This window comes from Penicillium odoratum (genome assembly GCF_028828045.1).
Source record: "Penicillium odoratum strain IBT 22623 chromosome Unknown utg000005l_segment0_segment0, whole genome shotgun sequence".
Classification (NCBI taxonomy): Eukaryota; Fungi; Ascomycota; class Eurotiomycetes; order Eurotiales; family Aspergillaceae; genus Penicillium; species Penicillium odoratum.
In genome coordinates this window covers 1,018,148-1,040,222 of record NW_026643147.1, presented here as the reverse complement: position 1 = coordinate 1,040,222, position 22,075 = coordinate 1,018,148, and the positions used below count along the sequence as shown (strand labels likewise).

The 22,075-nt window shown below is 46.2% G+C and overlaps 9 protein-coding genes across 9 annotated transcripts; 5 read left to right on the top strand and 4 right to left on the bottom strand.

The window, feature by feature from the left end:
- Positions 1–242: 242 nt before the first annotated feature.
- On the bottom strand, positions 243–1,757 carry N7520_005928 (uncharacterized protein; the record flags this gene model as incomplete). Its single annotated transcript, XM_057139862.1, has 1 exon — positions 243–1,757. The coding sequence occupies one exon, from the start codon at positions 1,755–1,757 to the stop codon at positions 243–245; it is 1,515 nt and encodes a 504-aa protein (XP_056993868.1).
- A 684-nt stretch (positions 1,758–2,441) lies between these two features.
- N7520_005927 (HpcH/HpaI aldolase family protein) lies at positions 2,442–3,242 on the top strand (the record flags this gene model as incomplete). Its single annotated transcript, XM_057139861.1, has 1 exon — positions 2,442–3,242. One exon carries the CDS (start codon positions 2,442–2,444, stop codon positions 3,240–3,242), a length of 801 nt encoding a protein of 266 aa, XP_056993867.1.
- A 414-nt stretch (positions 3,243–3,656) lies between these two features.
- Positions 3,657–4,143, bottom strand: N7520_005926 (RidA family protein; the record flags this gene model as incomplete). Its single annotated transcript, XM_057139860.1, has 3 exons — positions 3,657–3,881; positions 3,956–4,029; positions 4,092–4,143. The coding sequence occupies 3 exons, from the start codon at positions 4,141–4,143 to the stop codon at positions 3,657–3,659; spliced, it is 351 nt and encodes a 116-aa protein (XP_056993866.1).
- A 738-nt stretch (positions 4,144–4,881) lies between these two features.
- On the top strand, positions 4,882–6,295 carry N7520_005925 (uncharacterized protein; the record flags this gene model as incomplete). The annotated part of the gene is made up of 4 exons (XM_057139859.1): positions 4,882–5,124; positions 5,214–5,339; positions 5,405–5,993; positions 6,051–6,295. 4 exons carry the CDS (start codon positions 4,882–4,884, stop codon positions 6,293–6,295), a joined length of 1,203 nt encoding a protein of 400 aa, XP_056993865.1.
- Positions 6,296–10,180: 3,885 nt separating this feature from the next.
- N7520_005924 (uncharacterized protein) lies at positions 10,181–11,055 on the bottom strand (the record flags this gene model as incomplete). The annotated part of the gene is made up of 6 exons (XM_057139858.1): positions 10,181–10,283; positions 10,350–10,359; positions 10,441–10,596; positions 10,653–10,740; positions 10,816–10,893; positions 10,948–11,055. 6 exons carry the CDS (start codon positions 11,053–11,055, stop codon positions 10,181–10,183), a joined length of 543 nt encoding a protein of 180 aa, XP_056993864.1.
- A 775-nt stretch (positions 11,056–11,830) lies between these two features.
- On the top strand, positions 11,831–13,452 carry N7520_005923 (Zn(II)2Cys6 transcription factor; the record flags this gene model as incomplete). The annotated part of the gene is made up of 3 exons (XM_057139857.1): positions 11,831–12,164; positions 12,219–12,702; positions 12,756–13,452. The coding sequence occupies 3 exons, from the start codon at positions 11,831–11,833 to the stop codon at positions 13,450–13,452; spliced, it is 1,515 nt and encodes a 504-aa protein (XP_056993863.1).
- A 490-nt stretch (positions 13,453–13,942) lies between these two features.
- N7520_005922 (uncharacterized protein) lies at positions 13,943–14,880 on the bottom strand (the record flags this gene model as incomplete). The annotated part of the gene is made up of 5 exons (XM_057139856.1): positions 13,943–14,240; positions 14,291–14,336; positions 14,394–14,504; positions 14,569–14,764; positions 14,854–14,880. The coding sequence occupies 5 exons, from the start codon at positions 14,878–14,880 to the stop codon at positions 13,943–13,945; spliced, it is 678 nt and encodes a 225-aa protein (XP_056993862.1).
- A 1,011-nt stretch (positions 14,881–15,891) lies between these two features.
- On the top strand, positions 15,892–16,691 carry N7520_005921 (uncharacterized protein; the record flags this gene model as incomplete). The annotated part of the gene is made up of 2 exons (XM_057139855.1): positions 15,892–16,111; positions 16,177–16,691. 2 exons carry the CDS (start codon positions 15,892–15,894, stop codon positions 16,689–16,691), a joined length of 735 nt encoding a protein of 244 aa, XP_056993861.1.
- A 2,126-nt stretch (positions 16,692–18,817) lies between these two features.
- On the top strand, positions 18,818–19,891 carry N7520_005920 (uncharacterized protein; the record flags this gene model as incomplete). The annotated part of the gene is made up of 3 exons (XM_057139854.1): positions 18,818–18,917; positions 19,109–19,749; positions 19,880–19,891. 3 exons carry the CDS (start codon positions 18,818–18,820, stop codon positions 19,889–19,891), a joined length of 753 nt encoding a protein of 250 aa, XP_056993860.1.
- Between the last annotated feature and the right edge of the window lie 2,184 nt (positions 19,892–22,075).

Genomic DNA, 22,075 nt, shown 5'->3' with positions numbered 1-22,075 from the left:
TCTTCTGCCCCTGTCTTGAATCACTTCATCGTCTATCTTTAAACTACTTGAATGCATATATTCCTATCCACTTCCGCTCCAAGCGCAACTGCATGTCTTGTCACATCTATAGTAATATCTTGAATCTGATCTCGGGAGTGGTCCTACTTCGAATCATCTAAGCAATAGTATTGATTGTTATTCTCCGGGGCCTAAGATAAATTCCATGACCAACAGATTTCCTTTAGTCCATTACAGAAACCTCAAAACATCTCATAGCGCCAATTCAATTGCACCATCTCCTTGGTCACACCCCCCTTGATTACTTTATCAATCTTGTCTGGGTCGCCTGAGTCAAGCCGTTGGTTTTCACGCAATACCAGCCATCGATAGACGGTAATAGTCATTGCAAACAGAAAAGCACTTCCCATCAATGCCCCAAATGCGGCATAGAAATGCGGGCCTGCAAAATAGAGATACGAGGCCCAAATATTTGAAGTTCCTCCAATCGCATTGACTAAAGCCGATGCCGCTGCGCGCTTGGAAACGGGCCGTGCAAGATGAAGGTTAATAGTCTTGTAGAGAAGGAGTTGCGGCCCGACCGATGCAAATGGCAACATCATCATGGAGAAATACCGTGCTCCAACGTTGACGGTAGTCATAGGAATGATGTACATCACAATGGAAATCGCAATGCATATCAGTATCAGAGGATAGACTGTGTTTTTGCGGTCTGAATAAAACATGATGGCATAATACACCAACCCAGCAAGTATATAGGGCGGAGCAGTGAGTAGCAAACTGATGGTGTCGGAGAAGTCGAGAGAGGCGATGAGCGTCGGGAAATAATTCGCGATTGAACCCTGCGTTTGCGACAGCATATTGCAAAATATAAGTAGAAGGAGCTTCGGATCTGCAAGAGCCTGAGCAAATCCTCGTAGGGCACTTTCATCGTCTGTTCCTTCCGCTGCGCCTGCTTCGGACTCGATGCGCCACACCGCGAGGTCACGTTCTGTTTGGGAGAGAATGCGACTATTATGTGGAAATTCGGGCATCACACAGGCGCAAATGACACCGACACCAACTGTAGCGCTACCTTCAATTATAAAAAGCCATTGCCAGCCTGCAATGTTGCGAACTCCATCTAGCTGCAGGACCGCGGCTGCGAAGAGCCCTCCAAAGGCGTTTCCGACCTGCTGAGCAATGTAGAGACCGGCAATGCGCTTCCCAAGTTCCACCTTCGTATACCATGCAGAGAGATAGTAGATTGCACCGGGAAAAAATACAGCCTCGGCGGCTCCAAGAATCGCTCTCACGGCAAGCAGCTGCCCGTAACTCTTGACGGCTGCCGTCGAAGCCGAAATACAGCCCCAAATCGCCACGGCCAAACAAATATACATGCCTGGCCTGGATATTTTGGTAATGATGAGGTTGCTTGGTATTTGAAAAGGCAGGTATCCCACGAACAGTATTGACACTGCTGTAGCAAACTGCTCAGTGGTCATGTCCAGGTCTTCCATGATGCCTTGCAGTTTGGCCGCAGCCAAATTTTGACGGTCGACATAGTTCAAAATATATAAAATACCAATTGTTGGCAGAACCAATAGGTCGACTTTGCGGACGAGTTTGGCGTTCAAATTCTTGATCTCTTCGTCGCCCAAATTACGAAGTGTTTCCGGTAGTCGTTGATATGCCGTGGTGCTATCTATCTGTCCTTCGGCAGACGATATGGCATCATCATCTTGAAGAAATGACCCTGGACACTTCTTGCTTTCCATAGTACCAATTGTGATAAGTTGAAATAGAAAATCAGAAAATCGACGGCTTCAACTGACACTGACAGGGAAATCCAGGTGTTTCAAAGAAGCTGTCTCGTTTTGCGAGCGGGGTGTCTGACGAACCCCTTTTAAAGGGCAATTAGAACCTTTCAAAGAAAACGTTATCTTTGGCAACATTTCCCAACCTGCGATAGACAGATCGCGATTGAGCAGAGTGTCAGTATCGGTTGCAAATAATCGCGTTTCATTGATTGGTCAACGGAGTGCGGGGACTCGAGATTGTCTGCCGATAAGGGGGAGGAGCACAACGTAGATTGCCTTAAAGGTTATTGTCAGCACAACAGTCTGGAGCCGATCTGGGGTACATGAGGGCCCGTGGGCACGTAGGGCGTCTCGTGAATGTCCCTATCCAAAACAAAGCTCTGACCTCCGACTACGCTGGGAGGAGCTCCTCCCGGTGGGGCGACTTTCCAGGACCGCCAATCTCAGTTGTCCCCGGCATGTGATCAGCAACCGAATGCAAAAGCAACCAAGCAGGAAAGATTGCAGAATGAAGGAAAGGTGTCTCAGATATCTTCAAAATACTTAAGCTCATGATATTCGCGTCTTCAAGTGATGATTTCCAAGCATATCAATACGCGTCATCACAACCCTCAACACAAATCTCACTTCTCGCTACCCACGATGAGCTATCCTACGCCTCTTACAACCAAAGTCAGTAACCCTCGTCTGAGGCTACTCAACAAGATGAAGGCTGGAGAATTCCCATTGATGACATTCATGGCTATTCCCTCCGTCCGCATGGCCCAAATTGTTGCTCTGACGGGTGTGGATGGCATCATCATCGATTGCGAACATGGCCACATAGGAGACGACGCGATGCACAATTCTGTCGCCGCTATATCATCCCTCGGGGTATCTCCTGTTATTCGGATTCGCGGCCCTGCCCATGATATTATCAAAAGAGCTTTGGACACTGGCGCACACGGAATTATGGTCCCGCAGATCAATAATGCCGAAGAGGCAGAGCAAATTGTCGCTTCTTCCAAGTTCCCGCCTCAGGGTATTCGTGGGCAAGGATCGGCCTTCCCTGCCATCGGTCATGGGCTAACGACTCCGGAATATATGAAATCTGCGAACGAAACCATTGTCACGATGATTCAAATCGAGACTTGTGCAGGTGTTGAGAACGTCGAAGCGATTTGCGCCGTTCCTGGGGTAGATCTTGTGTTCATCGGACCCAACGATCTTGCACAATCCCTCCTGGGATATGTTCCTGCCAGAGGGGATGAGCCAGAGTTTGTTGCTGCGATAGAAAAGGTTATCGCGGCTGCACGGAAATATGGAAAATGGGCCGGACGTATGGTGAACAACGGAGCAATGGCCAAAGAGGCCAAAGAGAGATATGATACAGTTGCCATAACTGGTGACACAAAAGCGATTCAAAATTGGTACATGTCTGAGTTCGATGTTGCTCGGTCTTGAGCGATATGGATTTTTACAATATAATAGATCTCAAATGAAGATTTGTTTCACGCGATAAGCTTTGTATATAATGAGCAAAAGTGCCCTCTAGGATAAATCCAACTGCGAGGTTTTATGTTATCTCACCGTGTGGGGAGCCCTAGAAATCCCATCCGGCTTTTTTCTTATTTCGCACATTCGAGTAAAGCCCTACGGGAAATGACAATACGAGACTTGCAGACTGGAGATATTCTGCTAAGGTTTTTGACTACAGAGTTATGGTAAAGTCAATTCATAGGCGAGTACCACGGTGATAATTAAATACGGCACCCGCCTGTAGTGGTGCCAAATAACATCGAGGTAAGAAAATTACTATGTGTCATATTTCATATATAATGTGATTTTTTCGCTTTCCTCTGTATTAAATTACATAGTTTACACTTGTGCAATGCATTCAATTTCAATGACAGTGTCCTTCCCCGGTGCAACTGCCTGGAGGCAGGATCGAGATGGCATCGGCTGCGGAAGAAAATCGATGTAAGCCTCGTTCATCGCCGCAAAGTCCTTCATATCGGCTAGATACACATTGTATTTCACAACTTGCTCAAGCGATGATCCGGCAAGTTCTAGGACCTCTTTGAGGTTTTGTAACGCGAATTTCTGTCATTCAATGATATCAACATCAGCAATTCCCTCCAAGGTCTAGTACGAAATGCGAGAAAAGAGCAACTTACTGTTGCTTGCTTAATTTCACCTGTTGCGGTTTGACCAGCACAGAAAACAAGACCCGGGACCTTGACAGCAGGGCCTAAATTTGTTAGACTACCTTATTGTTGAATAAACTCAAAAAGAGGTGGCTTGAGTACTAACAGTTATGTGGCTTCGGGGGGAACTTCTCGCTCGAAATAAGTTGGCGCGACATTTTTCCAGTACTCAACCTTCGAAGTTCATTAGGTGGAGTTATGATGATGATGCGAGATAGATATTGGAATTATTCGCGCTGGAATTTGCAATTTCTCAGCTTGTCTTGTTACCTTTCAACCCACTATATGCTATGTACACTCTTTGCACGGACCTCTAGGCTTCTATTGTCCTCACCGGAGGAGCTCCAAGCTCATACATTGCGATCCTATCTGATCTGTGACCAGTTCGTAAGCCTGATGTCGGAGGAGCTCCTCCCTTTTCCGCCGGACCTACTTAGTGCTCAAATAAGTGGGGCCTGACTTCCTGGCGGTTAAGGGGTCTGGATAAACGATCTGAAGGCTATCTCCCTCTAAACAGCTTTTTAATTATGGGTTCTAGCTTTATCAGGCCCATCTAGAGGAGCTCATCTTATCTAGCCATAGTTGTGGCGTAATCTTGGTTGCGAGGCAAGCCTGGAGTGAAAGAGGAGGATGACAAATTCTGTAAAGGCAATGTGAATGGGCGGTTAATGGGCTCCTCTCCTCTCTACGGGTCCAGAGTTCACCTGCAGGGCAAAGGACAAACGATCGAAGCCACATTCAAACTGCTCCGCATAATTCGGCGCTATGTGCATAGTCCTAACCTCATCCTTCAACCATTTCAATATAAAAGACTCCTGCCAGGCCGTGAGAGCATTCATTAATTGATTATCTGATCCTTTCCAAACGCCATATCTTTACATTGAATTCTTGCTACAATGCCAGCTGCTGCTTTTAACCCACCTGCCACCGATCTACCCGGCAAGCCTGTTGTCCCTGAATGGGTTCCTCCGCCAGTGACAAAGGAAAAGGAAAACTTTGCCGACCTTCAGTCCATTGACTTGTCGCTACTTGACTCAAACGACCCCGCAGTTGTTGATGATCTGACTCAAAGGGTCAAGGCAGCGATTCGGGATGATGGCTTTCTGTTCTTGGAGAACTATGGGGTGTCTTTGGAACAGGTAAGAGGCACACTACTGCCGAAAGAAAAACGAAAGAGAATGTCAAGTTCTCGCAGACTAATTTTCTTCTATTCTTTAATGCGCAATAGCTCCATCGTCAATTTAGTCTTGCTCAGTATCTGTACCAGAATATCAGCGAACAGGATAAAGATCGTCTTATTTTTAGCCCTGAGACCGGTGTATGGTCGGGCTACAAACATCCGTATGGATTCAAGGTACTAAGCCCTCCTGATTATGAACAATTGAAATTTTGTTCTAACTGCATTTTATATTCACTCAGAGGGAGCGTGGCCCTGCCGATGGAATTGAGCAATTCAATTGGTACAGGCCCGATTGGGATTCCTTGGATCGCGTTCCAAAATGCTTGCATCCATTCATGGACGAGATTGAAACATTTTGCAATTATCTTACCCAGTCCGTGAACCGCCGTCTTCTGACACTGTTTTCCCGCGTATTGGAGCTTCCCGATGACTACCTCTGGGAGAATGTGCAGTCTCATGGTGGCCCAACTGGAGAAGGATATTTCCGTCATGCACTTTTCCGACCGGTTCAGAAGCAAACAGAGGAGGCATCCAAAGGACTACGCATGCATGGTCATACAGACTTTGGGCTAACGACATTACTTTTCTCAGTTCCTATATCTTGCCTGCAGATTTGGGGTCGCGACGAAAAATGGTATTATGTACCCTATAAGCCAGGTGCTCTTGTTGTCAACATCGGTGACACATTGGAAATTGTCTCCGGTGGTCATTTTAAAGCTACTCGTCATCGTGTCTTTAAGCCCCCGGTGGATCAGACTCATCAAGAACGTCTCTCTCTGGTGCTGTTCAATAGCTCGGTAGGAGATTTGCGCATGACACCAGCGCAGGGTGAGTAGATCTATTCAAAGCAAGCAAGGTATAATTTAATTGCTGACCGTGTATCAGAATCACCACTAATTCAACGAGAGGGTTGTATCGAGGAGCAAGGCGTTTATAAGGAGTTCAAGAACCTCACTTCACAAGGAAGACTTGTGCCTACAAATCGACAATGGCGTGAGATTCAAATCTCCACCGCGACAGACCCAACAGATACAGTGAGAAACAAAGTGGGTGCCGATCAAATTTTGATTGATGGCAAGATCATGCATCAACGCGAGTATATGGGCGTCAAGGTGGTTCTACCTGTTTGACCTTGGACTCGCTATATTGTCTATCAATCCCAAAATACGAGTCCCACTGCATTCTGACATCCTTCTCGCTTTTTGACTTTTTGTCTAGAGTCTGTTTTATCTGAATTCATGAATTGCCTTTCCCCTCATATACTTATTCGAATTCTCATTTAACTCAGTATGAATAATCGAGGCAAACTCAAGGTCAATATTATCTTTAGTTAGGTTGTGATCCTAGCTCTTGTACACCGTCGCGCCTACGAGGTGGAATCGACACAAATAGAACTACGCCTATATATAACACGAGGTAACCAACTACGGCCTGAATTGCTCTCAAAAGCTCGAAGAAATCTCTTCTGGGCCCAAGAAGAATCACTAAAGCCGTCTTCGTGTGACATTTATCAACAATCTAACCAAGAAGAGATACCGGACTCGAAATACAGTATCCAAAATGTCACGGATTGATTAATGTAATATTTCAAACTTGGAAGGGCACCTGGACCTAGCTTTCCGAGGCTGAAATGGGTTTTATCCTTTTCAGCGGTGGTCTGCAGTTGAATATCTCCGGGTTACGGCTGTGAGAATAGTTTTGGCTGGATTGAAGGCAAAGCTAGTGCGAATGCATCATATGCTGGAGGAAGATATTCAGATTGAGCAAGCTTTTCGTTGGTATGGAGTTGATTCACTGACGGAGATTGAGCTTCGGTACTGGCTTTCTCGGGGGCGTAAGGCGTAGTTCAATGTGTGAGAGATTACGAGAAGACAAAGCCTTGGCTAGCTGAGTTTATTGATTACCGCAATGAGTTCATCCATGTCTTCGGTGGAGTGATTTCGCACCTCGTCTTTATGCGAAGGGCATCAATACGGTACGAAGTGTAATACTGGATTACCCTATGCGTATTCGAGATATATTGCGTTATGGGTCTTGTACTACGTACTAGCGGTATATGACTTGACACTTGCACGTTTATATATCCTTCCATGACCATATAATCGAATCTTTATGGTCGCTAGATATTCCTTGAGACTTTTCAGATTTGCACGATATATTTCTCTTTATTATAATGTCAAGTACATACGACCATAGGGTGTGGAGAACAGGGCTTCCCGTCCGCTCAGCCGTACTTAAGCCACACGCCGGTTAGTTAGTAGTATGGTGGGTGACCACATGCGAATCCTGACTGTTGTATGTTTTTTATTTTTGTTCATATTTTTACTCTTTAGCCCCTTCAGTCTTTTTACCTGAACGCCCTGAACACCACTATTTTGAACCTCGATATAATGCGGGCACCTGAAGGGCGACTGTTGTTGGGGGTAGGTGATCTGCAGGGATCTCTTATTGGGAAAACCAAGGAAACAATCAGTCTCTTGGGCGAATTGGTGCTACTCCCACACCTTCGATTGTGAACTCAGTGGTGTTGATAGTAGCGAGATATGCGAGGGTAATCAGGATCTCATTCCCCAGCATGACCTATTCCGCGCAAATGAGTCCTGTCAACAGGTCCTTGATGTTTCAAGCGTGGATATTTTTGCCCTTCCTTCGATAATCATATGATGTACGAACTTTTGATGAGGAGCTGTTCCGAGGATATACCCCTGAACAGCTTGGACACATGCGTGAAAAGAAGATTGTACAGCTGGCCATTTGTTCGATCTGTAGTAAGACCTGTTGAACCTACCAGTATGACTGTCAACACACCCAAGGTATCACATTTGAAGACATAATACAATACGTATTGATGCCAGAATATCGCTGTCCGTCGGGAGGCTTAAGCCTTGGGTTCGCGAGAGGTCCGCATTTCTGGATAAGATTCCATCAGAGATAATATAAGATTCTAACGACTTGAGGATCTCTATAAGAAATTTCTAATGCCTTACTTATGAAGAAGTAAATCATAAAAATAATATCATAATATAGCTAGTGGCTATGTATAGCTACTTAGCAGATTATTTCCTTGGGTATTCTAGATAGGATAAATATGTCAAATATCCCGATTTCAAATCCGTAAGACCTCCAGTAGAGTCGCTTAATCTGGGATAGGATTATATCTCTAGGTTTTACATTAGGATACCTTAGTATTTAATTTCAGTATAAACATTTACCCTTCTACTTAAGATATTAACTAACATATAGTCCTAGTTATTAGTCATCAAGGTAGTAAGAAGCTAAGTTAACTAGGATGTAGTCACTAAAGCTATTATCACTACTGGCTTTTTATTATTCAAACCATTATCATAGGCAAAAAAGTAAAAGTCGTAAACATAACCTCTAGTTATAAAATCATCTAAGAGGCCTATATTTTAATTCGCTACTAATATTACTTTCTTAGCAGGGGCTCTTCTTCAAAAACATCCTGTATTTCGTGGTCTATGGTGAGGGCATTTTCGGTAATTCCCTAGAATTTCAAAACAATTCTTAGTTAATATTTACGTTAATATTTACGTTACTTTTCGGAGGATTCACGTTCCTCTCCTAGACTTTCTAGTACCTTTCGACATTTCTTAAAACGTCTAAAAACTTCAAGTCGCACCTATTACCATATCAGAAGTCATATTTAGTATCAAGGCACTCGCAAACTAATAAATAGGAACTCCCGCTGTACAGTCGAAACCGAAATTGCGTACAATCGTGCTATAAGAGCACCAGCACCACAGTTCTATTTTGAAAGGCGGTTCCAAGGAGGGGACTGAAAAACACTTCTTCCTCGATGTCACGTCGGTCCAGGTGGTGGTAACAATAGTGAAGGGTCAAGATTCAGAGCACTTGGGAAACAAGAAAGGTTGAATGGGAAGAGGCCTCATTGGTCTGCAGATAAATATCTCGGCAGTGTTTGCCGGCCCCATGTTTGGCAATATTGGAATTTGCCAAAATTTTGTGGGGCTTAACGTTTGGAGCGTTGTGCAGTGCGAGAGATTCGACACGGGATCAGAAAAGAAGTCTTGTATGAGATGAACGATGAAAAAGCAGTTGCTCACAAGCATCAAGTGAGTGAGAGTGTCAGAAAAAAAGAATCAACCCTTATCTGTCGGCTGACCGAAAGGGCCATTGACTCGAAAGTAAAGCAAAACAAGTTCGTGCCGCGTAGCGAAACAAAAGTGAGGTGAAATTCAAAGGTTGGTAAGGAAAACAGATTCGTGCCGCGCAGTGAAACGAAAGTGTGATGGAGAGAAGAAACCTTGAAAAGTAACGTTTCTCGTGATCGGTAAGGAAAACGAGTCGAGTTACGGTTGATAAAGTGATATGTGACGGTGGCAGTACTGTTGCTTGGAAAAATAAAGAACCCAGTCTAGGTTTCGATTGATTTGTCTCCCATGGATTGAGAAGACTCTTCTCAAGTTGCAGCGCATGACACAAACTGATCACACCAGTACTCATCGCCGACAGGTAGGCATGAAAAATCCGATCCCGAAGATCCACACAACGCAAGTCTTTCCGCAATGGATGCAGTTCTTTCGTACATGGCAGTTAGGGTCAACCTTTGTAGTCTTGCTCCTATTGGCGTCCCGACAGAACCTTGACCGTCTTCAATAGAGCAGGATTATCCAGGTGTCTTCTAACAGGTGGCGTGTCTTCGTTATTAAGCTCCTGACAGGAGTTGTGCTCGATTTGAGTGACGGAGCTTCTTGAATGATATGAAGACCAAGAAAGTGTGTTCTAAGCCGGTAGGCCACAGATGGTTCTGAACAGTAAAGTGGGCGTAAGTGGGATTTGCGATAGGTGCTTTAGTGGCATCAGCGGCAGTTTAAGAAGTTTCGCGATGACGTGGTAGTAAGTGGCCTGAAGCCAAAAGTCTTGGAGTATAATCCACGAAGGAGGTCATCAGGTGCACGACCTAAACTTCGGAAAGATATACAAGCAATCAGCGCGAACCCTGAACACCAACCCTAGTCACAGGCGCTAGCCCCCTACTCGGAATCGGAGAACTCAATAAGCCACTCCTCTTCTGGGGGCTGGGCGATTAACATCTCTAACATAGGGAAGGTAATGAGGTCCGCGGCCTCTTGTTCTCTGTGTATCATTAGCTTATTTCAAAGATGCATGGACTGGAAATGCTGCTCACCATTAGGCACTTACGTGCCCTTAACTACCGTCTTAGTAGTACTAGTCTCTATAATACCTATGCTGCGTTCTAGCTTTTTCGCAGCTGTAATACGGGCGCGCTTACGCTGCCCCTTACTTTGCCTCTTAACGGGCCCTTTAGCCGCGTTAGGAATAGCCGCGTTAAAAGTGGCCTTATCGTTAGTAATATAGGCGGGTTCGGATAGGGCGGTGGCCTTAGCCTTAGCCGAAATCTTTAGCTCTAGAATGTGGTTAGCAGCCTCTTTAAGATATTAGCATAAGCTTACGGGGTTCGTAGTGTGAATATGTACTACTAACTCCGGAGATAGGAGGTTAGCCTTCCTACACGATATACTCGAAGATCTCCTTCTGGCTTCGAGCCACCGCTAAGCGGCGACGATGACGCCTAGCGCTGAACTTAGATTATTAAGGGATAGGAGCGTCCTCCTAAGACATTTAAGCATATTGAGTATTGACTAACGTCTTGAAGAGAACCTACGCTCGTTTGGTACGCCTTAAGAGCCTTCTTCAGGACTGCGAGTGCCTCCGGTGTCTTTCGCTGTGAAAAGAGTTAGCTTTCACACTTCATATATATGATATCAGGGAGACGTACATTGACAAGCTCCGCGACTTTGTCAGCAGGAGTCTTGCCTGGCTTCTTCGAGGGTTTCCCCCCTCCGCCACCAGCACCGGAGGCAGCAATATTGGTAGCACCTAACATCTTGCTAGAATGCCGGTGATTAGTGGGTTTTGGTGGTTTGGTGATGCTGATGGTGTGATATGAAAATCACACTGATAAAGAGAGACGCGAGAAAGATAAAAGGTTTGGGGGTGTAAAAGAGAAAGTATTTATAACTAGAGCAATCATTCAATGAGTCGTCGAATATAATCATTGGTCGAAATATGAGTACGTGGATCTATAAAGGTGGCAGGGCGCCGCCTAGGCGGTTATATAGAGGGTGGTCGTGCGGAGGCCAACGATATGTAGAAGTAGACGATATAAGATATAGACTATGTAAAAGAATATATTCATTATGACTCCTAGTTAACTTGAACTACTTAATTATCTATTTTTAGCTTAATTTTAATATCTACTAAATCGAAATATCATAATTCCTAGTAGATATAATTTCGAAAACTAATAATATCATAAGGGGGGAGGTTATAAGGAAGAAACAGAAGATTAGATAATGACGGCCTAGAGGTCTAACTAGTTAGTTATAAGCCCTATATCACATAAGACTAAGATATCAAGGATGAATTACTGGCAGAATAAAAGTGGAGACCGAGATTTGTTTCTTGGTAGCCCTGTACTGTCAGGATGCTGTATACTCTACCCGTGGATTTGTCCAGTCATCGTGCACGGACCGTATAATCTCCGACTTCCGTGGCGAGATCTCCCGAAATCCTGCAACTTATCAGAACGCAAGTCTGACGATCATTGTACGGGCCACTGTTGAAATTCTCCTCTTGGCTAGGTTGGTTTTGTTCACACAATGCGTGCAGCATGCTGGACATGCCGCAAACGCACCATTCAATGTGACCGAACCGGCAACCCTTGCTCCAAATGCGAGAAAGCTGGGCTAGAATGTTTCGAAGCCAGACCGCTACGATGGGTCAAAGGCGTGGCAATCCGGGGTAAAATGCGCGGACATGCCCTCGAAGAAGATTACAAAGTCGCCAATCGAAAATCACATCCGCCACTCAAACTACGATCAATCTCGCCCTGCATCCAAAAGTCTTTAGCATTCACACGTCCTCCCCCACTCGCATTGCAAGACCCTTCCACAGAGGACCTCGATTGGTCATCGAGGTTCTATCTTGATTATTGTAAGTTGCTGGCGACATAGGTTTTATCGTGGGTAGGCTAATGCCAGCAATAAGATAACATACGCATCGCCAAGTTGTTCATTTTATATGACAGCCCGAGCAATCCGTTTCGGAGCTTACTCGCGTATGCAGTAGACAATTCAACGTTGAAGATGAGTATAATGGCTGTTGCTGCGCGACACTTCGCCAACTCGGCGCGGCCATTCAATCAGACTGATGATACTTCGTCACCTCGATTTGTCAATGCCAATGTGGATGCACTCCACTTCAAAAACCGAGCTATCAAGGCTTTATCATCATCCTTGTCCCACCCGGAGCCTTCGCAGAAAGATGCGACTATGGCAACTATTCTACTTTTGATTTTTCTCGATATACTCGAGTCTGGCATCGACGGATGGAAATATCATCTTCATGGGGCAGAGGGCCTTGTCAAGATATCTCAATCGATGCTAGAGCCTGATGCCAGTCAACATAATACCAGCGATTCTGGAGGGACAGTAGAGGAAACGAGGCGATTTGTCGCCCGACAATTTTCACTGTATGCTTCTTCCTTCATATTCTCCGATGTACACAATGTGCTAATCACAGCAGTGTATCAACTATTGGCGGTGCGCTCTCGAGTTCAAAGTCCACGCTTCACTCTTGTATCAATCTTGATGAAGGCAAGTATCAAGAGTCAATTATTCGAAGTTTTCTTGGGTGCCCTGCCTTTCTCCTGCAGGCTATCCGTTGTTTCTCTAATCAAAGGCATGCAATCAAGACTTTACAGATGCACGACGACGCCTTGATTCAGGAGCGTATACGAGAAACCCAGAGTATGCTTCATTTGACGGCAAATTTTGATTGTGTGGAGTGGGCGTCCAACTCCGTGCAATCAAAAGATCTCCAAACAGTGGACATTGAGAAGCTGTCCCTGCTATCGGTATCATACAGAACTGCCACATCAATCTATGGAAATCAAGTCCTTCGTGCTTTGATGACATCAACCGGGACAGTGACATCTGATTATGATGGATTAGTGCGGGAATTACTTGACGTGATTGACGCTCTCAAATGCGAAGACGCTCTGTTCAAGTGCTTACTGTGGCCGACCTTCATTGTCGGCCTTGAATGCCAGAACGAGAGTGAGCAACAGCAGGTTATGCGGTATCTAAAGACGCTTTGGGACTTGACCTGCTGTTTAAATATAATCAATGCTTCAACAATTTTACAAGGCCATTGGAGGCAAAAGCACTTTGATGGCAATTCAGTCCCCGATGTATTAGGACAAGGCTGGCTGCTTGTCTAATCCACGTTATTGCTTCCCTGATAATCCGATTGTCTTACAATACCTAGCTTTGGCATGTTTGAACGCGTGAGTTTTTCCAGTTTCCTGGGGTAGTAGAAGCTCCCAGAATGAAGCTGCTGTTGGCGCTTCCGGCACCGGGTGCACCGCAGTGGTCAAAATGATAAAATGAATAAACGGAAGGATGACTTAACCAGTATTGAATTGATCGATTGATTGATGTAGGACAAAATCGAGGTCTTCCACGGTGTTAAAGCTGCCTTGGATAAGGAAGTAAACGGCGAAATGCTTAGCTGCTTGCCTCAGGCACCCAAGCGCTTACAGCTGCTACGTACTGAAACATTCTGTTCTGTGAATCGATATTATATGCGTTAAGAAGCAAGCAAGCTCTTTTGTTCAATTACTAAAGGCAATGCACATAGAAAAATCGCCTTCTATTGACATGCTGGTAGCGTGGGTGTGCCTAACCCCCTGTGCAATCAGGGTATCTCTTTCAAACAGAATCAACTCCAACACTCTTCTCACGGATAGAGGATTCATGAAAAGAGGATGCACGTCGAAACAGCACACGTGTTTCACACAGAGGAATCTGAAATGGAAATGTGTCTTGGCATAACCCATATCCCAGAAGGTAAAATCCAGACGACGCCGATACGGCACCAAAGGCACCAGCCGCCGTCATGAGAGACTCACCTAAGGCCATTCTGCCATCTGCAAACATGAAGTTCGCTGAACAATTCAAGATATAGCATAACTCCAAGGCAGCATAAACGATAATGTTCGGAACATTCCTTAGAAACTGTCAGCATGAACCTTAATCGCCTTAAATCCATGTACTTACGTTGGCAAAGAGGCAAGGAAGAAGAAAAAATTCAGAAAACACCAAACTTTAAGCATGATATTAGTCGAGTGATTGGACGGTGCGGTAGACATTAGGAACTAACTTAGTTGATAGAATGCGAATGCACTATAATATTCGGATGTTTTACCGCCGTAGGACTCCACAATACCCAGCGAGGGCATCAGCATTACGCCGTAGCCACCATAATAAAATCCTATAAGGCGTGAGAGGCGTGAGAGACTGGCACTGTTAATGCGCAATTGATATGTGTAACTTACCGAATGCAGCGAGGACAGTGTACGAAAAAGTGTTGCCCTTTACCATCTCCCATTGCGCAGATATGAGGAGGCCTAGTCCTGCTAAGAAGCAAAGGTTTCCTATGAACACAGACTGGTTGGAGACGCCACGGAAGCCCATCAGTGAAAGCGAAAGGGTCATCAAGGTAGTTGCAAAGCAACCAAATCCTAAGGGACTCTTGAAAACACAGTCAGTGCATCTGGTACATATATATCAATTGATTTGAGGTGCATATATATATGGCAGAATTGAGGGTGGTTACATACTGGATTGGCGAGATGACTGTTAGCCATGTTAAATAGGACTTCTGTCGAGGGACTGCCCGGAAAGGTGTTGTCGTGCTGAAGCTTTCAGGTATAATCGATCCGTATAACAATTGCGAGACCTTAACGACAGGGTTTCAAACCGTGGTCTTGTTGTTATATGGTTGAACATCTGCATGAGTAATGCATGCCGCCGTTAAAATTCACCTCCCGAAGCGCCACAAGCTTTAATTTCCTATTACGGCTACTGAAGCTTATTAATAAACCGACTGCTGACTTTCCGAGGGATGTTCTATAGATATTTAGAAGGTTAGTAATGTTATCACGTGTAGACATTATTATAGTGCAGGAGTGCGTGGTGGGAGAACGCAGTCTGGAGCAAATATTTTGCAAGTCGCCATTATAGACCCACTTAGAATATCTAGATTGGTGATGAGTGAAACCGGAATAAAACCTAGATCATAGGGCGCTACAAGCTATAACTTCCTAGACTGGCGACTGAAGCTTATTGATCGAACGATTACCGGGGTTTTGGGGGTCGTTCCATGGTAAAAAGAAATTTCATGTGTCATGGTTGGGGGGGAGGGGGAGCACTCCGGAAATGTTTTGCGGACGATTCTCGGGAGAATGGAGTCAGCAGCCCGGAGCACCACGACGGTGGTATCATTGGGCCATCCTCTAAGCCGCCGTCATCGACCCACCAATGACAACTTCCTAAACGGGTAAGTCTGGTTCCACCCCGCGACTTCATAGACTCTGGCAAGGCTGCAAAGTCCGAGATATATTCTGGACTTGCTTGTAAATCATCACGGATCAGGAAGAAAATGATCCCTTGCATTAGATCTATTATGGTGACGGGATAAATATTTAAAGGCTTTATTCAGCGTCGTTAAATCACTCCCTCTTTTTTTTTCAACAGCATCTTCACTTCTAAAGTTAATTGTCTTCCACTTCTTCTCGGAAAACTTCTACTCGGGAATTTGCTGACTTTTACCAACTCTCTCTCTCTCTCTCTCTCTCTCTCTCTCTCTCTACTTCACAATGTGCAACCAGGAAATCGCTGCTAACGGCTGGACCGCCATGCCCGCCAACGCGGGCGCCATCTTTGGTGACCAGCCTTTCATCAATAAGCCGGGCCCTCTCCCTCTGAGCGAGATCAAGTTCCCCTTTGATGATCCTTTGGTTGCAAAGACCCTCAAGTACGCGAAGGAGACCCTCCATGCTGAGACCTTCAGCCACTCCATGCGAGTCTACTTCTACGGTAAGTTCACAAATCATACACATGGCCCCAACAGCATCAAAATTTTTTATCTAACCTCCATTCAGGAATGGCCATCACCAAGCAGCAGTTCCCCGAGAAATTCGCGGCCCTGAACCCGGTTACTTGGGCCTTGACCTGCCTGCTCCATGATCTCGGCACTGCTGAGGAGAACCTGACCGCCACCCGTATGTCCTTTGACATCTACGGCGGCATTAAGGCCATGCATGTACTCAAGCTCTTCGGTGCCACCGCCGATCAGGCTGAGGCTGCTGCCGAAGCCATCATCCGCCACGAGGACATGGGCGTCGACGGAACCATCACCTACATCGGACAGCTCATTCAGCTGGCCACTACCTACGACAACACTGGCTTCCACCCTCACGTTCGTAACTTCGGCGAGCTGATTCACGAGTCTACCCGCACTGAGATCAACGAGACCTACCCTCGCATCAAGTGGTGCACTTTCTTTTCCACAACCATCCGCAAGGAGGAGAGCATCAAGCCCTGGTGCCACTCGACTCACCTGGTCAACTTCGACAAAGAGATCGAAGCCAACACTCTCATGAAGAAGTGGGAGTAAGCACCAATCGGAGTCCACGTTACGGTTCGATCGGTTCTCTCTTCCTCGTCAGCAATATGAGCCTCTCGCTCAGCCAACATTTTGCTTATCGCAGACATACGGCCTCTCTTGTCGACTCTCCTTGACGCTGTCGCAGAATGATCATCATCTTCACTCCTAGAATTAAAAGTAATGACTATGGTGAGCTTCTTACAAATACGAAGCAAATTAGTCTGTTTACGCAGCTGCTTCTCCACTGGTTTCCAGTCATATTAAGGGAATTATAGAACTTTTCGATATTCTTCTATATTAGGGTTTATAGATAAGATAGAGGGAGAATATATGGGTTTAAAATATTAGGTATCAGATTATAATCAAAACTGATTCTTGAAGCAATTAGAGGTACTAAGAGAGAGATGGGCTTTATACCCTATAATCTTTCGGTAAGGTTAGCTAAGGTCACATAAGAGAACTTTAAAATAATCCTTATTAGTTTTTAAAATAATTATCCCCCCTCTAAGGGGTAAAAGTTAAGGCTTTTTATAGATTCTTCCCTTAGCTAAGTAAGAGCTTCTAATAGAATAGCTATTTACCGTATTAAATTAGTAGAAAAACCGTAAAGATACTAACCATCTATAGACTTCGGCACGGGCCTATCTATGGACAAAGATCCCTATATATTTTCCACCATAGACAGGGGCCTTTGTCCATTGTCCGTGACGGGCATGCCCACGGGCCTAAAGAAAGCCCGTGAGTGCCTGAATTTACCAGTTTCTGCCTGAATTTCCTTGCATAACCTGATGACTTATCTAAAATTAATTCTGTTATTTACCCCTGTTTTGGTTATAATATATACCGCCTACCCTACTATCTATCTTCTCTCTTATATTTTTATGAAATATCCCTATTTTTATATAGATAAGTGTCGGTGTCCCTGGGTCATGTGACCTGACAGCGCTGGCATCCCGTTTAGGACTAGCTTAGTTTGGGTCTGGGGGCATATCCTCCAGACCTTCTGCCCTTTTCTCTTTTCTCCCCCCATACCCAATATCACTTACGTTTTGTGTGAAGCTGTCAGCCTACACATTGTAGTCATCTTCCATCTTCCCCGCTTGGGGCCTATTGGCACCAAGAATAAGTACTATCTTTACTCGTTTAATAGCTCTATTTAAGGATAAGGGTAGGGTATGAGTTATATCAGAGGATAGTTATGGATAATACTGCTCAAGTATAAAGATATATATTAATTATATATATGCACTTACCATTTTTCTATTTATCCTATCTTTAGTACTAAATTTACCTAAAAAGTGCGTTTTTAAACTATTTTAAAGTAGAATTTGATAAACTAGACCCTTTATTATCTATATTTCTTATTTAATTTATAATAAATAGCTAGAAGTACTACGAAATTTAGGATGAAAGGTTAGAAGTATTGGACTGAGGCACTTTTTCTAAGTAGATACTAGCCCTACTTACTGTTAAGACCAGGGTCTTAGGGGGTTGGATGGATGGGAGTGATAACACGGCACAGCGTACTCCTGTACTGCTGCTGTCTGGATTGATGGTAATATAATCACTGGAGAGCTGTTATGCAGCTCTCCCGCCGTGCTACTTCTGTTGTGCGGCTTAGCTAAGCGGATCACCGGCATACCGGGTCAACCCTTCTCCGGCCCAACTCCGTTAGGGCCCTTCGCATGTAGAAGTATACTCCTCTGCCTATACTCTTGGGTTCTGGCCCCTCTCGTATAGGTCTTCCTAGACGTGTCGTAACACTATCCCCCTCCTTTATGGACCAGGACTCTCTGGTTCGCTGACCCTTCCTATGGATCCACTGGGGTTCTCTGTGTAGTTCGAGTCCTTCCGAAACTAGCACTTTTGTTCTGCTGGCATACTCTGTGTATAGTTCAGGTCCTTTCAAACTGATACCTTCGTTATGCTAGCGTTCTCTTGTGTAGTTCGGGTCCTTTCGAGCTAACACTTTATTTGCATGGGTTTCTCTTTGTGTGGTTCGGGCCCTTTCGAACTGACACTTTGTTTGCATAGCGTGGGCTATTCTGGGGTGATTTCTTTGTTCAAGTTGCGGGCATAACCTTTCGGTATTCTCCGTCTGTAAACTTGATCTTCTCATACTCTCATCCGCCAGTATGGCTGCTGCTCTCGCGAGCTCCACGTTTGCCGTTCCTGTGAACGTCGATCCCGCTCATCCTGCTGCTGCTTGGTGTATGCGGTGCGTCTCGAACCTAGGTACGCCCGGTGGGCATCTGATTCACTGTACTCCGAATCCTGCTGGTAGTCGCTGTACGCGCTGTACGGGCCAGAATTCAGTCTGTTTGCGAGTCCGTTTTCTTCGCTTATGATCCTCTTGTGATCTTTTCTGCTAACAGGCTCCTAGATGGACGCTCGTCTTGACACATTCGCTGATGCTGTCATACTAGCTCCCTCTGGCACTGCTGCTCAACGAGCCCATCGAAAAGCGCTTTGCGCTGCGTTTAAGGGTGCTCGTAACCGTCTATCCTCGGCCATCAGAACAGGGGCGGCACCACCTGAGCCTGTACGGCCATTGTACGTGCCTCCGCCGCCGCCTCCACCCCCTCCTCCGATTCCTCTTTATTCTCGAGTGTTCGCTTCCGTCGCTACACTTCCAGCTGCTGGAGTTCGCTCTGGGCTAGGCCTCGTGAGGGCTGTGGACGAAAGGGGTCGTGAGGTTATGCTGTCGACTCTGGGATTCCTATCCGCTCGACCTGCTCTGGTTTTTCCATTTCCGCCAGCATACGTTGTAGTGGCTGGTTCGGCTGCTCTTGTTCACTGGGATCTTATCCGTGACAATCGCGATCTCGGGTTTCTGGAGGCTAGTCGACCACTCTTAGTGTATCTTCGGCTGCGCTCCCCCACTCGGTCCGTGCTACGGGGATTTTTTGAGGATAGCACTCGTGCTTTTCTTGATTCTCCCCGTTTCCTGCAGGCTGTGGCCCGTTTGCCTCTTCGCTTTGCGAGGGCCTCCGCTCTCATGCGTCCACTTATGGCGCAGCTCGGGGTGTCCCTAGGACTACTTCCGAAGCCTCCTGCTCCTGTCCCCGTGCGGTTCTATCGCTGGCTTATCCAGTTCTCTGGCTTGGCTTCGAACGCCTTTGAGTTCTTGCTCTGTGCCATTCTCTTGGGTGCTGGAGCGCGTTCTCCGCGTCTCCGCATGCTGGCATGGGGAACAGTCTCTGCTTTGATAGTGCGTCGTCCAGCCGCCCACTTGGCTCACGAGGCTCGACTGCTCTCGTCCGGTAACAGCACTTCTTCCGCTTGACTCATGCTCTTTTTGTGGTGGTATGGGAGGATTTCCTTATTTTAGCCCTTTTTTCTGGCCTTGTTTCCTGTGCCTTTTCAAATTCATCGAGTGCAACAGTATTTTCAATGGTAGCGTGAGCTTCCCATGTATTCTCCGTCTCTCCGTAGCCTTTCCACTTCACTAGGTATTGCCAACCTCTTCCCAGCTTCTTCTTGCTGAGGATTTGCTCGATTTCCCATTCGTCCTGCCCGTCAACTTTGATCGGGTCAGGTCGTTCTTCGCCTTTACTCGGCTCGCCTTTGTAGGGCTCTAGCATAGATATATGCTGTACTGGGTGGATCTTCCGGAACATAGGGGTCAAGATCAGCTTGTACGCCTGTTTTCCTATCCTCTTCCCAATTTGAAATGGCCCCGTATATCGGTGGTCTAACTTAGGGTATGGTCTGCCGGAATCTAGGTTTTTTGCCCTCATCAGCACCCAATCTCCTACTTGAAGCTCCAGTCCTTTATGCTTCTTATCATAGCTTCTCTTCATAGCTATCTTCGCTTGTTGTAAGCGTTGCATAAGAAGTTCTCTGACTTCCTGCATCTCTGCTACCCGCGACTTTGCATCTCTATGCTCGTCTCTTGGGTATTCTTCTACAGTCCCTCGTAGATCTGGCTTGAAGTTCATCAAAGCCTCTGCAGGCGACATCCTTAGCGTGCTATGGTCTGTCCTGTTATATACGTACTGCGCTAGTGGTAGCCATCTAGCCCAGTCGTCCTGGTGCCAATTGACGTAGTTCCGTAGATAATACTCAATTGTCTGGTTTTGTCTTTCGGTTTGTCCGTCCGTCTGCGGGTGGTACGCCGTCGACAATCGCCTGTCTATCGCCAGATAGAAGCAGAACGTTGACCAGAATTCACTTGTGAATACACTCCCTCGGTCGCTGACGAGGTTCTTCGGCATCCCTAGCCATGGTATGAGCTTGTCATAGAACGTCCATGCTAGTTCGGGTGCGCTTATGTCTTTTCCGCATGGGATATAGACCCAGAACTTGGTGAATAGGTCGACCACTACTAATATAGCGTCATATACCTTCCCATCCCACTTCGCTGGTGGTAGTCCTGTAATAAAATCGCAGCTCCACCATTCCATCGGCCCTACTGGGACTGGTAGTGGCTCAAGGGCCCCGTATGGCTGGTGCCTGTGCACGGCGTTCTTCTGGCATATCTCGCACTCTAGTACGTACTGTTTGACTTGCTTTGTCATATTATGCCAGTAGTACTTCGCTTTTAGTGCTGCCAACGTCCGTTTCAATCTATAATGCCCCGCTTGGGGGTCATCATGATGAATTCTCATAATCTCTGCTACTAACGCAGGATCTCTAGGGATATATACCCTATCATTAAACCTTAGGAGGCCGTCTCCGGTTGTACTCCAGGCCGTACCGTTGCACCTCGCCGCTCCGCTCATGGGTTCCATCTTGCGGAGGACCTCCAAGCATTGTACGTCAGTTCGTTGTACTTTCTTGATATAGTCCACCATGGGCTGTTTGAGTTTCACATTGAGTGCTGCTTCTCCCGCAGAGGCGCTCCTCGCTTCTGCTCGGGTGGAGAGTCGTTCCGGACCGATATCTTCACCAGCATTCGGGTACTCATCCAAGGGTATTGGCCCTTGGGGTATAGCCTCAGCTTCTCGCACCGGGCTTCTGCGTTCGCTGACGCTTCCGAGGTCGCTGCCTCTCGTGCCTTCCTTTGCACTTGTGCTGTCCTTCGCACCTTCTGCTGGACTTCTGCGTTCGCTGACGCTTCTGAGGACGCGGCCTTCTGTGGTCCTTGCAGCTTCTTCTGTTAGACTTCTGCGTTCGCTGACGCTCCTGAGGGCGCTGCCTCTTCTAGTCTTTTCAGATTCTCTTATTGAGTTCCTGCGTACGCTGACGCTTCTGAGGGCGCTGCCTCTTGTAGGTCTTCTCAGCGTTTCTTGCTGATTTTGTGCGTTCGCTGACGCTTCTGAGGTCGCTGCCTCTCTCACTCTTCTCAGCTTCTCTTGCTGAGGCTCTGCATTCTCTGATGCTTCTGAGGTCGCTGCCTCTTCTCTTCTTCTCTGCTTCTCTTGCTGAGATCCTGCGTTCACTGACGCTAT